This window comes from Anopheles cruzii, chromosome 3, assembly GCF_943734635.1.
Source record: "Anopheles cruzii chromosome 3, idAnoCruzAS_RS32_06, whole genome shotgun sequence".
NCBI lineage: Eukaryota > Metazoa > Arthropoda > Insecta > Diptera > Culicidae > Anopheles > Anopheles cruzii.
The window spans coordinates 60481534-60497534 of record NC_069145.1 but is presented as its reverse complement, the minus strand read 5'-3'; the positions used below and the strand labels follow the sequence as shown (position 1 = coordinate 60497534).

The following is a 16001-nucleotide window of genomic DNA, read 5'->3' as shown; positions in this document are numbered from 1 at the left end:
TGCCGGCGGAAATGTTGTGCCGTACCTCCACGTGCCCTAGAAAAACGCGTTCCCCGTGTGGCTCGTGGGCCCCGCTGTGTGGCCGGGGTCGGGACGCGAGCGCGAGCGATGACACGACGCACCGCCACACCCTTTTGTACCCCCTTTATTCCCTGCTGCCAGCGTTTTGGCTCTTTGGCGATGGTTTTTCGTCGAACGTTGGCTACACACGTGTGTGTGTGTCGGTGTGTGGCTTGTTGATGTTGACCAGTCGAGCGACCCATACAGCGGGGGATGCATGGGTGGTGGCGCAGCCCGGTTGGGATTTCGGGCCCCCGACCCACCGCCCTCTCAAACACACCCGTGGACCGGTTTGATTCATTCGGCTGCGACGAACATGGGCGGAACGGGAGACTGCCCCGCCGTTGCATCCTTACATGCCCCAGGTCCCCGCCGTCGCCACCGCCACCGCAGCCACCATCTAATGTTGATGGTGATGCTCACGGCGGCGTCTTCGTTGACGCTCTCACAGCAAGCAAGTGACGCTTCGCTGTGTTTTTTTTTCATTTGACATTTTCGTCCACCGAAGCAGGAAGTAGGCCTCGCAAAATTGGCTGTGTGTGTGTGTGGTTGTGTGTGTGTGGTATAGTTTAGTTTCAGCGGCGGTGGCCATGTGGATCGATTGCGGATTGTGGATGAGCCCCCGCCGGTGAGCTCACCTCACCTTGCTCACTCCCAACTCAGCCTCAAACCGGCACACACAGTGCAATGCAGGCAGGCAGGCAAAGAAAAAGGGGGAAACGGTGAGGAAAATGCAGCAGGGACGGACGGCGATCCGATCCGGTGGGGCGGGCGCGTGAGATGGGGCCGAGCGAGACGGGAGCGCGATGGAAAGTGAGCACACACACACACGACGTGAGAAGCGAGCGGCGAGCGGTGAGCCGCTCGCCAAGTTTATCATTCGACCGAAGACCGCGGCGCTGGCAGCAGCACCCACCAGCAGTAGAGTACCGTTTTCGAGGAGTTTCTCGACATCAAAGGACCCCCCCTCGTAGGAAGGACCCTCACGGTGTGAATCACAGCGTGAGGTTGAAACAATCCGTGATCCGTGATCCGTGGGGAAATAAAAAATCCGCGAGCCACGTAGGACTTCCTGAGTGTGAGCCTCCCCCCGGGAGAGTTATCTGTCGCATCAAAAAGCCTAGGTCAATAGTGAATCTAGTGGACGGGCGTGTGCGGTGGCGTGAGTGAGCAAGGCGGCCCCGACCGACGTTGTTGTTGCCACTAGCGATCATCATCATCAACACTCTGACATAGACCGCGCGCGACGTTGTTGCTGACGCCCCGCCGAGGGATGTATTTGTGGCCACCCCCCGCGGTCGTCAACTAGTGTTTAGGTTTTAGAAGTGTCGTGTCGTATGAGGCTTTTGGCACGGTTACTGATGCCAATCTACTAGCTAGTCCGCTAGCGGTGCAGTTCACGACGTTGCCGGTTCCCGATTAGAGGGCGCTTTAAAAGTGTGCAGAAATTTAAACGTTTTTAGCGGTTCCTTCCCAGTGCATTCCTTGAAGCCAATTATTGGCGAGCCCTGTGCAGCAGGATTATTGTTTCGAAGCCGCGAGTGGAGTGTCTAAACGGTGGACTGGCGGTGAATGATGTTAGGTGATGCGCCCACGTACGGTGCAACAACACGAGACAACTTCAGTGCCGGAGGTTCTCAGGAGAACCTCGGGACCAAAGGCAGCCCAGCGTAATGTAAATTTGCGGACATTCAGGACATCCAGCAAACCGTAATCCAGCAACCCAGTTTGAAAGTTTCGCGGTAAGTTTCGGGATAAATTCGGTTGATGGAAATGCAATTATGGCAATTGGTGGCGTTGCAATTTTGTTGGCCAAAAATTGTCGTGACATTGAAAATGTCGGTGCACACACACACACACGCGGTGTTACGGAGGAACGCAGTCTTTTTTATGCCACTCCAGTGCCTGTGTGTGTTACGTTAAAAATAATGCGTTGCGTATGCGTTCTCGTCAGGCGAAAGAGAGAGAGAGTGCGAATGAAGGGATCCAAAAAGTGAGAGTGAGAAGGACTGTTCATCTGGAGGGTCCCGTGGAGATAGAGGACCCCGAATGTGATAAAAAAAAACCCGAAAAAAGGGTGTTTGGGGGGCGCAGCAGAGCACAGAAATTGCAATCAGCATAAGGCCAGGAGCTTCTTTCGTCTCATCCACACACACACAGACAGGCACACATCGGAGGCATTTTTCGGTACTTCCCCTACTTGGTGGTGTCTTCTTCGCAGCGTCGCGTTAACCTTGAAAACGGAGGTTCTCCGGAGCGGACTCCCGGCCCCGGCGCACACTCCTTGCACCGGGCGAGGAAAAGGATTCCCTTTGTTTTGGGGACCTTTTTGGTGTTTATGTTGAGTCCATTTGCAAAATTGTGTCCAGAAATCCAGAAGTTGTTAGGTGCTCCTTTGTTCCTTTATCCTTTCAGACACTTCTAATAGAACTTCTCGTTGGCGTTGTGTTAGGCATCAAAATTCGTTGCCGCCATGTGCAGTGGCTGGCGGGGTGCGTATGCGCACTTACGCCAACAATTCTTCTCACCTTGTGAGTTAGGCCTATGCTGTGGGTGGGGTGGAGGGCTCCAGATTTCCAGCCACCCACCTCGCCGCACCGTGCGGAACAAGGCAACACCAACCATCTCGTCTGCGGCGCATGATCGAACATCATCCTCCCTTGGACTGCTGCTGCTTGGTGAGAAGCGAGTGAGTTAGTGAGCTTCTCACTGCTCACCAGGGGCAGCAGCATCTCCCGAGCCGGCCAACAACTTGCGCAATAATGTTTTCTGTCGGTCGGTCGGTCGGCCTATCTCTCGTCGGCTTCGACAGCGGGAGGCGGCGGTCGTCCGTGCCGGCCTACCGTGACCTATCTCTCTGCGGAAAAAAATGAGACCCACCGACGACGACGACACCGCGACGAGGCCTTTTCTGCAATGCTTGCGCGGCGCCGCGTTAGTGCGGCGTATTAGATTCGCGTGTCCGGAACGCGTTGCATTGAAATCTCCTGTATGCTCCTGCGGTAGTACCCAGTCCAGGCCCTGGTCGAGAAGTGCATTCGCGCGCAGCCGCAGCCCCTGAGTGCAGCATGCACCTCATTTGCTGCTGCACCCCGGCGAAGAAGTCCAAGAAGCGGAAAGAAGAAGCGGGTGGTCGGTCGGAAAAGTGGGATGGTGCAAAAGTGCAGCAAATGCTGCGCCTTACCACGAAGAAAGAGACAGAGAGAGGGAGGAAGAATGCGCCTGCTCCGTGTGGGTCCTGCGGATTCCTTATTTTTCCTACTCCAGCACTCCAGCTAATGGGGGGGCCGTCGTTAGTGCACTTTATAGTCATCCTTTATTGCACCCCGGACGGAGCCTTCTTGGATTTTATTCTCCCTTCTTTTTGGTTGTTGGATCCTTCGCATCGTGACTCTTTTTTTCGGCGACATGAGACTAATGAATGTTGGTGGCCAACAGAGGAGGCAACCGCGGATAAGGAAGATGCACCGAAAGGCGCACATCTTGGGCTGCTGCTGGTGTTGGTGATGGTGTTCCTTCATGAGCCATTTTCCCAACGATCGCCAGCGCCAACGTACGCAGCCTTTCCCCAGCTCATGAGGCCGAGTAGGCCGAGCGTGAGCCAGAGGGAGCGAGCCCCGCGAGGAGCAACGCGTTTACTGTTGCGTGTGGTTGTGGTTTGCCGGAACCCCGAACACACACACGCACGACACGCAAGGAAAACGGCCAACCCGAAAACAAGCCAGTCAGCCCCCCGCCTTGCCTGCCTACCGTGCTTACGAATTCGATTCCGCGTTTCCCGCCCTTCACCCTTCCTCTGCCACCCTTCAAGCCTCATCATCCTGCTGCGAGGAGGAGGTCATTCAAAGTCGGCGTTTAATTTGGCTGCGACGAGCGAGAGAGAAAGAGAGCAACAGTGAGTTAGAAAGGAAGGGAGGAAGGGAGGGAAGGTAAAGGGTAGAGAGAGGGAGCGAGATGGTCCGATTGGGGTGGGGTGGGGTGGTGGGCCTCGATTCGCCGCGCGATTCTTTTCCGGAGGTCTCACAATACCCCGCCGGGCACATCATTACATTTTTGGCCCGCGTCTGTGTGTGTGTGTGTGTGTGCCGAGAGAAAGAGAGAGAGAGAGTGAGAAATGGGTGCGAGCGAGAGGGTGGGATGGGTTTTTGGCTAAATTGGATGAAACCAGGCCTGACCTGTCCTTGCGTTTCGCGGCTTGAGCCTCTCTCGTCCGTAGCACATGACGGTGGCCACCGGAAGCAGCGCGTGAGGAAGGGGGTTTCGGAGCGGAGCATCAGCATGCACACACACACACAGAGCATGCTGAGTTGCGGAAGAGTTGTGGGGCGTAGGTTTTTTGGCAATTTTTGGGCGTAGGCACAGGAGGGAAGAAGCGACGACGACGGAGAAGCGCATCCCCATCCATCACACCGCCACTACCGCCGTCTCCGTTGGGCCTTTGATGCCCCCCCCCACACACACATCACACGCACCTAAGCGCTGCTCACGAGAAGTAGGCTTAGGAAAGGTTGTGGTCTTTTTGTCGTTGCCATTTTTGCGTGTGTGTGTGTTTGTGCGCGTGTTTTCTTTATTTTCCCCCTTTTGCACATTTGGATGCCCACCAAAAAAAACCCTGAACCCTGGGGGCTGAAGAAGAATACTTTTTTTTTTCTCTAATCGTGGTGTTTGTGCGCCGCCATTCGCCATTTGTTGGCGCCGTTAGGATTGGTCAGTTTTAGACCCGGCACACGATGACGATAATGTTGCTGAGGTTGCTGATGATGATGGTGGTGGCTAGGCCGGCCAGTGCGTTCCTTCTCGGAGCGTCTTCGTCGCGTAGCGCTCGTCGGTTCCGTTCGAATGACGCACGTGAACGCGATTAATGTTTTTCGGGGCGGCGGCCCTAGTCCCCGTTACCGGCCGGGAAAACGCCGGAAAATGGATACTTATGGAGCCCACACGGTGGCCAGCGACACGTGTTAGCTTTTTGTGGCGCTAGTTCGTTGAACCAGCGCGCTTAAGTCTCTACACTTAATTTAAGCGGTTGGTCACCGAGTGTACTGCAAATGCGTTTTCCTTGTAGGACACCAAAAACGGGCCGAAAATTTCACCAAAAGCATTATTTGTCGGCTCAAGCCGTTCAAGCTCAAGATTTAATATGTCCCTTCATCAGTGTCGTGATTTGCTTTCATGCCTTCTTAGTAAGTGCTTCATCCAAATTACTTTCGTGTATGTTTTCTTTCAAAATATCGATTACTTGCTTCTACGTTTGCGATTCGTCAGTTGTGCTTAGTTTAGTTGTAAGTGGCAAATTAAGTTCATTAATGTCAATTAGGCTAAGTTGCCCTGCCCGTTGACTGTTTTCCTTTTTAAAATAAAATAAAGTAATAAACAAAATATTTGAATCTCTCCGTCGCACAGTAGGGAATTTGTATGGGAAAGGCGGACAGATTTGTTTTTAGGAAGAATCTATGAACATTTTACAACGTTTTTGTTTTCTTTGCATGTTTTTTGATGAAATTCAACTTTTTATGTGTAATGCACGCGTTCAAGTATATTAAATTAGCTTTTTTCGTTATTTTAAGGGTTTTAAACGCCTGAGCTATGCAATTTGAATGACACTAAAACCTTTTAATGCACAATCTAAACGCCTGGGTTATGCAATCTGTATTGCACCAAATATTGTTTCAATGGATAAATGGCCCTGCAAATGCGTAAATACTCTGCAACCAGAGACCAGGCGCCTCCTTATCCATCACGAATTATTTTCTTAAAATAAGCCTAGCGGATGAATTGGCAAGTATATGCAAGCAAAACATACTGGAAATAGTTTAAAATTACTTAAACTTTGATTGTAATGACTAGTTTCGTTTCCATTTTTATCACTTACTCGACTTTGACAAATTATTTCTCGGAATCTGCGCAACACGGAAGTGCAAAACTTCGGATTTGTTATAGATAACTTATCTATTTTAGGCTAATATAACTAAAACCCTCAGTTTTTAAGTTGACTTATGACCGCCTGTTCCCCATAGTGCGTCGCAGTAAGCGTCGCCTGGTGCTGCTGCTGCTCTCACTGCAACTGGTGAGATCAGTGTCGTGAGCTCACTCGCTCACTCGCATCTCACCGGCTCACCGCCGTTGTCGTCGTCAGAGGCCCAAAACACACAACGGCCTACCGCGAGTTGGCTTGGACGAGGTCGCGAGCGCTGCCGGCCGCCTATTGCCTGCTGCTGCTGCTGCGCTATCTGCTGAGTCAATCAACAAACGCAAACGCAAGCATGATGTACGCGAACGCGAGCGAGCGAGAGAGAGAGGCGAGGCTGCCCCGTGAGCTAGAGCAGAGCGCACACACACAGAGCGGCGCGTTTTCTTTCACCCCTTGCGTTGCGGTGGTCGCGCTGTTCGCGGGCCGCGGTCGGTGGTGCGCCGCGTGCACCTCACTCTTGCGCTTGCGTTCCGCGCTCCGCTCCCCGGTGGACCGAGGCGCTTGAAATTTCATTCGCACGTGGAGGTACGGCACAACATTTGGCCGCGGCTCGCGTCGGGCGCACTTTCGCTTCGGGTCGCGGGTCGCGGGCACGAGGACGAGTTCGGGCCGCGGCTTCGGACGGACCGTGAGGTACGGCACAGCATTTGCGCCGGCATTTGGTGGCGCGTGAATAAATTTTGGTGATTTTTTTGCAACGATCGCATTTTGTTGCCATTGTTCTTTTCGCCCGTTTTGTTGTGTGTTAACTTTATTTACGAATTCTCCCGATTTTTTTGCCGCTCTATCTCTCGCCGCTCCCTCTCGCTCTGTCTCTGTTTTGCGGTTTTGTGGCAATTTTTTAGCGAATTTTGGACGCGCAAAAAGCACCTCTCGGGGCGGGCGTTAAATAAATTATTCCACCAACCATAAACGTCCCCCCCGCGGGGGGTGGTGGTGGTGGCTAAGTTAGGACCCCGCCAGGGAGCGGGGTTTTTGGGGGGCGATAAGTTACGAGAAAAATGGCGGCACGCCGTGCGCCTCGGCCGATTCTTAACCTGGAAAACCTGTTCGGCGGGGCCAACCCTGGCGCGCCCGGTTCCTTTGCTTGCGGCCAGGTGTCTTGCGGGTCGAGCCGTGGGGGGGTTGGCCACCACACGGGGAAACACTGGTGGGTGACGTGTAAAAACTTCTCTACGAGAAAACCAAGAGGCCGCTGAAGTAGTGATCGTCACGGGTCATTAAAAACGCCATGAGTGACACTGAAAAATTAGCGCAAAAACTGTGTGAGGGAAGCACAGAATAGCACAAGGTTGTGCTGGACGCGGAAGAACAGCACACGCGCGCGGGGCTAGTTTTATGGTTCATGAAAAAAACATGATCGGCACCGATTCCCATGCAAAACCACGGAACCGGAGTCCGGTATGCACATTTCAATTAATTCGTTGTAAAACAATCGTTTATTTGTAACACCGAGGAGAAAGATGTGCCTTAAGGCTGAGCTCCGCTTCGGTGGAGTTCTAAGAATTTCGACCCATGACCGACGAAGATGACCGAATAAGCGACCCTCTGTGTTGTGTGCCTCGATCTTATCTTCGAGAGACCCTGACCAGTGTTTTGCCAAAATTTGCGAGTAGGGGGTTTGATTAGGTAATATCTCCACGCAGGGTGCAGATAACACGAACCGTTCTGCTGCTGCTGCTGTTCGACACAATCTTCGAGCGCTCAAGCGCTTTTGCCAAGACAACGGCCGAACCGCAACCTTGGCCAATGCGATAACACTCCGCGAATGTGATACGCGCGGGTTATCGCATGAAGAGTCCAGCTCCAACCGATATCTGGGTCGAGTTGGTGTACATTTGCTACATGTGATAAGTTTTGGCCAATGATAATGTTTCTGGGAGTAATTAAAGGGAATGCTGGTGCCGAGGCTAGCGGCCGCCTGATTGGGGATCACCTAGTTGTTGGACGTATCCTAAACTGGTTCCACGAATTGTGGCCAGTGGTCCACTGGCCAGTAGTGCAAAAAGAAGGCGGAGAAATAAAGATTGTTGTTGGGGGATTTTTTCGATCGAACGATCGAACGGGACAGCAACAGGAACTCGGGGCGATCGCAAGTGGTTGCTTCTGAGGAAGGCCACCCATTTCCTAAACCCCGATAGCCGTTTCGTCCGGGAGTCCGGGATTGATTCATCCGTGTGTAGATTATCAGTTTGCGCTGCCAGCGATTAGTCGGATTCGTGTTAGCCCTGCCCGTTCTAATAATAATTGTATTTATTAGGTGTTATTAGGTGTTATTGTTATTATTGTATTTATTAGGATTAATTCTAGCTGTTTTACAATAGATTGCATTACTCACTAAATGTCACACCTTTTTTATGAAGTATGTGTTTGACAGCTACTGTCATTACGCATCTAACGAAGTACAGGTTAATGGATGGATGTTTATGGTGAACTTACTCTTACTGACAGAACGTGTCGGACGTGGTTTGCATTGTTAAAATGTGGTGATTTTGGGTCGCAAACCAAAGAGCGGCCTGGACCGCCAAAAGATCTTGATGATGAAGAATTGGCAGCATTGGTCGATCAGGATCCATGTCAGACGCAAAAATATAAGGAGCTGACGACACGACAGTCAAAACGCCTAAGTGCAATGGGAATGTTTACAAAAATTTCTTACTAGGTTCCACATTCATTGAAAGAAAGAGACATTGAAAGAAGGGAAACCATTTGCGAGTTACTGTTTGCACGGTAGAAAAAAGAGGTTATTCTGGTGAACAAGATCCATCACAACCATAGCGAAGTATTCACTGTGCAAAGGTTAAGGTGGGATATGAAAGGTGTGGTGTACTATGAGGTTTAAAAACTTAATGAAATTATTGATGGACAATCCCAGTGACAACAATTAATGCATTTGAAGCAAGGTTTGGACATAAAACGACGAGAATGGGATAAAAGACATGCTAAGCTGATTTTTTAAATGATAACGTTCGACCATACATCGCAAAGCCTGTCAAAACATATCCCGACAATGTCGGATGGAAACTGTAATTCCCCCGCTGTATTCTCCAGATATTCCTTCTTCTAGCTACTATTTGTTCCGTTGCATGAGTAACGATTTGGCAGCACAGCGACTCACTTCTTATGAAAGTATTGAAAAATGGTTCTCTGATTTGATCGCTTCTAAAGACGAAGAATTCTATCGACACGAATGCCGTTAACTACCTGAAAGATTTGAGAAAGTAGTAGCTAACGACGGACAATACTTTCATTAAAGTGGTCATATGTTTTGTTATTGTATTAAGGTCACAAAAGTGGAATAAAAACTGCAAGAATTCAGTCCTACGTTCCCAACGTTGCCTTTTGGGTTTTTGATTGCGAAACGGGTTTGCCAAATCTCGGATCAATCGATCCCCTACATCGCCAGGAAGCAGGCTGGCTTTAAAAGGCTTGCCATTAAACTAGGCAATCGCAATACCTCAATCTTTGGTCTAATGTTGACCACCGGGGGGGACGGTGCTGTGTTTTCGGACCTCTCACACCGAGCAACTGTACTCTGCTCCCGATCATAAATCATTCCGTTTGTCAACCTTCGTAGGGGGAGGGCGCTCAAGGAGCAAAGAATCCTGTGCTTCCGGTTGACTGGTAGTCGTGGGGACCTGTCTGTCCGTACACAAGGTGTACTTCTCTTCTGGGAATTGAAACTTCACGTTTAGAAGTACAACGCAAAATCGATAGCTACCGAAAGGGGTCAAAGGGGTTTGTTCACCGACCCAAGGCAGCATCCTCCGATCCAGAGGCATCCGATCGGATCGTTGGAGGATGGGGCGAGCGATGGCATTTTTTTAAGACTGCCGATAGTGGTCCTTTGAACTTAGTAGCGGTTTTGCCGCTTTCTCGATCGCCGTTTATTCGACCGGAACCGGAGACTTCAAACGAAATTCACCGCCAAAAGATTGACGATCATTGCGTTCCGAACGGCGGCGATGATGCGTTGGTAATGGAACAGGGAAGGTCATGCTGTGGCCTCCTTTTTGCGGACTAGGCAACGGTTCTAGCCCGGTCTCCCGGGCCGCCATTTTGAGCCGCAGCGCAACACTGGGCTTCCGGGCCGGCCTTCTCCGGGCCGGCCTTCCCCGGACCTTGCCTTTGCATTCTTCGAAACCGTGTTGCCCCGCGGCGGCGGCGGCTGGGTAAAGACAAGTGTGTTTCGCAATTCTGTTTGCGTTGTGTGGCGGTCGGTTTTGGCCTCTATTTCTTCTTCCTCCAGTTGTGGTTCACGGGCGCCAGCGAAACGCAAGGTCCCAGCACGGAGATTAGTAGGAACCGCAGATTATCTGTACAGCGTTCGGTGTTTCTGTGCGTGTGGATTCCTAGTCTTGGATTCAACCTTTCGACGAGGAAAGTACGAGCTTCATTAGCACCATCTCAATTATCATCTCATCAAGGCCCTAGCGTCTGTTGGATGTGTTATTTTGAGACTTTCTTTCCCCCAGCACAATTCTAGGGCACCAAGAGTCCTTTGGCTGGTTCCCCAACTGCCCGCTTATCAGGCCCCCGGGGCCTCAACGCGACACCACACGTTGCTGATAGCGCTCCAGTTGTGGTTCCTAATTTGAGGGCTAATAAATTGTGATTGGCATTCACGAAATCCAGCGCGGCGCCGTATTTTGCACCGTTGGCGCGTCGAGGCTAGTGATTGACGTGTTTTGATACGCAACGCAACCGCTAGACACGCACCATGACGCTATGTTCTAGGCAAGGCCCCAGGACCGCGGAACGATTGCGCCGAATAAATGGCGGCGGCTTCGTATTGACAAATAGTGCGTGGAGTGGCGTCGGATGGTGCGTGCCCTCTTCTCCCCGATACGCACACGCAGGCAGGCGTGACGCGCTCCCTGACCTGACCCAAAGCTATAAAAAACTATTGAACGGCAAAAACAGGGACCCTGGAGTCTAGCTTATCTCGTGTGTGCCAAAGGCTTACTGACTAACTGAACCAGGCCGGATAGGGCGCGATAAACTAAACAAACCACGTTCTTATCAAAATAAATAAAAAAACCCACGGCTCGAGAGAGGAGGCATCATGTTGTGCGTGCAGCATAAAACGGCCGTGATTCGTGATCAACGCGCACGCACTCGATCGAGGCGAGGCGATCGGGAAGCGGAGTTCGCGTGCCACGAACCTCGCGGTTCTTCTTCGGTGGCACACGAACCGAGCACGAACCCGTGGTGGAGCCGGAGCCGAACCGCGCGCGGACGTGTGCCCGCCCGAAGTGGGCGATGTTTTTTCCCCTTTCGAAGCCGGTTTCCGTGGCCGCGGCCGCGTGTCATGCGCGTTCGGGCTCCGTTCGCGTGTGCCGGGCGTTCGGAGCGCCCGTTCTCGTGATTCCCGAACCCTCGTCAGTCCGTGGCGAACCCTCTCGTACGACGCACTGTGGAAACGCGCACTTGCGGGCGGGCCGCGTCCCCATAGGAAGGAAAACTTGAGCGCAGTAAAAGACACGAACCCCCGGTGTTCCATCGGCGGTGCGTATTAGTTTTTTGTTTTTGCGAGGAAAATCGTGTCCTGATGCTGATCAACCTAATCAGCTTGATCGGCTACTCTCGAGCGAGAGGCGCTAGTGATTGAACGGCCAATGAGAAGTGTGTGGGATGGCCTCGAACATCCGGTCCAGTAAATTTAAAGTATTTATTGTACCTCATCTGAGTTAGAGTGCGTGCGTGGTCAGGGTGGATGATGTGTGTGCACAAGACTGCACCAAGCGGGTGTCATTATGTAGAGCTGGCTTTGGGAAGTTTGTGAATAATTTCGGAATGAGTTGTGGTGGCTAGTGGCTATGTGGTTCTCCATTTCTGGCGTGAAATAAAGCAAAGATTTCACCGCAAAGTGAGTCACACACTCAGTTTTTTGCTTAGATCAGAGGAGTGCGTTCACCGCCGGAAGAGGCAGTATGAAGAAAGGTTCGGAAGGTTCACCAAAAGTGACCAAAAAAGCGGCAGCAGTGGCTGCGGCGGCAGCGGCGGCGGCCACATTGGCCGAAAATGTTGACCTGTGGGCGCGCCAGGACTGGATCAAGGATATTTTGTCTAAATCGGGCACGGAAATTAAGGAAGTTCCGGCGGAAGGTAAGAATGCGTTGCGACGCTTTCAAACGGTCCTCTCACGGTGCAGGGTTATTGAGGGCAGGAACTTTTTTGTCTAGCTCCTCAAAAATAACAAATTGGACAAATTGGAGTCGAAAATTGGATTGTGTTAACAGAAGGCTCTAGCTGTCAATTTGGTTCTCCTCATTATGCTTTTTTGGCAAAATTACCTTGTTTTGACATCAAGCAAATGATTTTATTTATTTATTTATTTAATTCGTGTCGTCAACGGGCTAACAGACCTAGTTGACACTTACTTACAAACTTAAAACTTTAAACTTAAGACTAATCTTAGAGTAACATACAATTCGTTCAGAGGGACAATCAAGACAGAATGTGAAGTAATAGGAGCAATCAGGCGTGATGTTGTGACATGTGCGTGACATGTTGAAGTTCAATATAGGCGATGCACGATTATAAGCTCTAGTGATAAAATAAATACATTTCATGTCGAAAAAATAATAATTTTGCAACTTATCTTTGAAAAGATTAGACCATGTCGACTTTTGTACCAGAAAATTATGTTTTGCGGGGATCACTGCTTTTCTGCTTCGTGTTGAAGAAAACTGCTACAGAATCGCATCAAGTGCCTGTCGAAGATAGCTTTTGGAAGACCGCAGTGCACCACTCAATGGTTTATAAAATTAAAACATGGCGATTTTGACTTCACAAACAAGGATGGTCGGATAACGGAAGGTCGAGAACGCTGAACTACGAGAACCTTTGGACGAAAATGACACGCAAAGGCAACAATAAATCGCAGATCAGCTAAATGTGTCCCAAAACGCCATATCCCTACGTTTGAAGGCCCTGGGAAAGATCCAGAAAATTGGAAAATGAACTGAACGAAAGACAGCAGGAAAACCGAAACCCCAAATGTGAAATTCTGCTCGCCAGGTCCAAAAGGTTTGCCATCCGATCGCGATTGGGGATGGAAAGTGGATTCATTTTGAGAATTCAAAAAATAAAAAAAAACATGGGTGAATCCGAGAAAGCCATCAAATTTGACTGCTAAACTAGATCGATTCGGCAAAAAGATAATGCTGTGTGTCTTGATCTCCTAAAAGCTAGTGCCGTTAATACAGATCGCTGCTGACAACAAATGATCAATTTGAGCCATGCATTGAAACGACCAAAAGAGGCCAAAAGACACGGTACGGTAATTTTGCTCCTTGAGAATGCGACTGGACACAAAGTAAAACTGCTACAAAATACGCTTCAAGATACAGTGAGTTGGGGCCTTCCGATTATCGGTTATTTTCATCGATGGGACAGGCATTGGTTGAGCAGCAGTTTGATCCCTACGAGGAAGCCGAAAACTGGATGACTAATTGGTTTGCTTCAAAAGACAAAGGATTTCAAAAATTACCAGAGGGATGGAAGAAATGTATATCTAGCGATGACACATACTTTGAATTGAATAGAGTTTTTCATTTCAATGCAATAACCTTGTGATTTCTTTGAAAAATATCCGATTTTCGACTAGTGGACCCGGTGGAAGACACAACTCGTTTAGAGAGAAAGTTCGATTACGGTTTATTTTAAAAACAACCTACGCAATGCGTGTGCCGAACTGGTTCAGCTGAATCCGGAAGGTTAATCGATCGTGGAGATTTAATGAATGTCCCACGCCCAATGCCAATGTAGTGGACCGACCAACAAGTGGTCGATCGAATAAGTGGCGGCAGCTAGAGATCGTATCGGCCGCCGGCCGTCGTACAGTGTTAGGTTTCCTCTCGGTCCAAGGATAACCAAAAGTGTGCCAGTTCAAATGTGTGCACCCATGGCCTGGCCTGTGTCCGAGGTGATTGTACGAGCAAGGTGTGCGCATTTAAGGCTGGTGCGTGTAACATGAGTCCATTCACCAAACCTGCAAATGATACGTTTATTTGCACATTTCCCACTCACTGCGCTACAAGCAAATATTTCTATTGGAACTCGCCGAGAACGTGTCGACAAAAAAACATTTCCGTATTGGGAGTGTTGGGTTTCAACGCTTACCCAATTTATTGCGAGTCGCAATAAAAAAAGGTCGACTTGATCAATTCGTTGATCACTTTTGAGATACGTTAATGATCGACATTAGCGCCTCCAGCTATGGGAAAATTCCTGGTAGACCTAAAAAATGATTTATATCGTAAATTACTCAAAAGATCCTCGGTTATGCGTCACATGAAAAGAAAAAGTATTGGGGTGTGGCTATTGCAAGCATAAACTTAAACAATCAGTTAACGACAATGTGTGACAACGAAATGAATTATTAAGTAAATCAAATGAACATAAATCCCTCAAACCAGAAAATGGGGAAAAAACAATTTGTACGACGCTGGGAACAACACATTAGCACTGATTCTTCGAAACACATTGGTGGTCAACCCGAAACAGTTTATTGATAACCCTTCGCCAACGCAGCGCGTGGCTCCACTTTTCCGTTGCAGACTGGAATGTCCACTTCAGCCATGACATGACATGACAGCAATGAAATAATCTTCCTTTCGCAAAAAAAATTATCTCAACCCAAAGGAACCTATTAATTATAGTCTACGGCACTAGCCTTAGCCTGTGCAGTCTGTGATCTCCGGGCAGCCGCCGGGCATCGGGTCTGCGCAGTTTGGAAAAGAAACTGACGGGGGGGAATCAGCAAAAAGTTGACCCATGCGTCAAAATTTCAAATAAATCAGCGACCACTGAAAGTGACGCGAGAAGCGGCTCCACGTGCCTCTAACGATGCGCAACAATCGCGCAGCGCAGAAGGTCGCAACAGGCCAGCGATTTAAATTCTTGCCGTGCTTTGTTTACCTCATTTATAATCTTCAAGCACCATCTGTGTCGTCCTTTACAAAAAGCGTCCGAAAGAGGCGTGGGGCGGAAACAGACACGTCCGTCCTATCGCGCGCGCGCACGGTGGCCGCGTAAGGCGACGCGTGCCTCAACGGCGGTGATTGCGAGGCACAAGGATCGTACTGCCGTTGTTGCTTAATTACCGCAGGGCAATGTTTTTGGTAGGCAACTAAACTGTCGGGGAGACTGTTATGGCCAATTGCACGAAGATTGTAAAAGTCTTTCAAACTCCAGAAAAAAGGTTATCAGTAGCGATTGATTTTTTCGTGCCGAACCTGGCGCGAGCTACTGATAATTGATGCTGTTTATAATTGAGTATTAAATGGTACTATACTGCAATAAGAAGTGATTGATGAAACAATATATTATGTACTTGTCTTGTCCGTAGGTATTTGCTCGCGTATAATCGCATCATTTTTCAAATTCAACCGTATTCAAATTTATGTTATTATGCATCATTACCGAAAACAAATGAGATCTTAATTTTGTACCTTCGATTCGCTCCCCGTTCGCAGATCTGTGTAAGATGGTGTACTATTCCGGGCTTCCGCTGCTAATGACCCAGCAGCAGCAGCAGCAACAGCAGCAACAAATCGCTGTCCACGATGGAGGAGGTCCTGGGCAGCTCGGGTACGGTGAATCGACTGGCCCACCGACCGGAGATCAGCTGTACCGGACGAGCGCCAGTTCATCGCCCACCATCGGCTATCAGCAGCATGCGATCAGCCTTAGCAACGGGCTGACGATCAGCAACGGTGCGCCGGCGGTCTCTGGCCCCAGCAGCCAGGTGACGATCGTGCTCAGTCCACATTCGTCGTCGTCGTCGTCGTCGTCGACCCAGCAACCAAATATCACCAACCTCACGGCCGTTCCGGGCGGTGGGAGCTACACCCTCGACGGCAGTGGTCCGTATGGGCCCAGCGGTGGCGGGGGCTCTCCCGCACCGGCACCGGTGGCCACCGGTGGTAACTCCAAGTTCCGCTGCGAACAGTGCAACATTAACTTT

General features: G+C 50.1%; 1 protein-coding gene across 1 annotated transcript in view; it reads left to right on the top strand.

Annotated features, from left to right (window-relative positions):
* Nucleotides 1-11961: 11961 nt before the first annotated feature.
* The window catches only part of LOC128274702 (Krueppel homolog 1), a 7672-nt gene continuing 3632 nt past the window's right edge, over nt 11962-16001 (top strand). The window contains exons 1-2 of the mRNA XM_053012985.1: nt 11962-12136; nt 15511-16001. The exon at nt 15511-16001 is cut by the window's right edge and continues 478 nt beyond it. Coding sequence (XP_052868945.1) covers nt 11962-12136; nt 15511-16001 — 666 coding nt within the window. The remainder of the gene's footprint in view (nt 12137-15510) is intronic.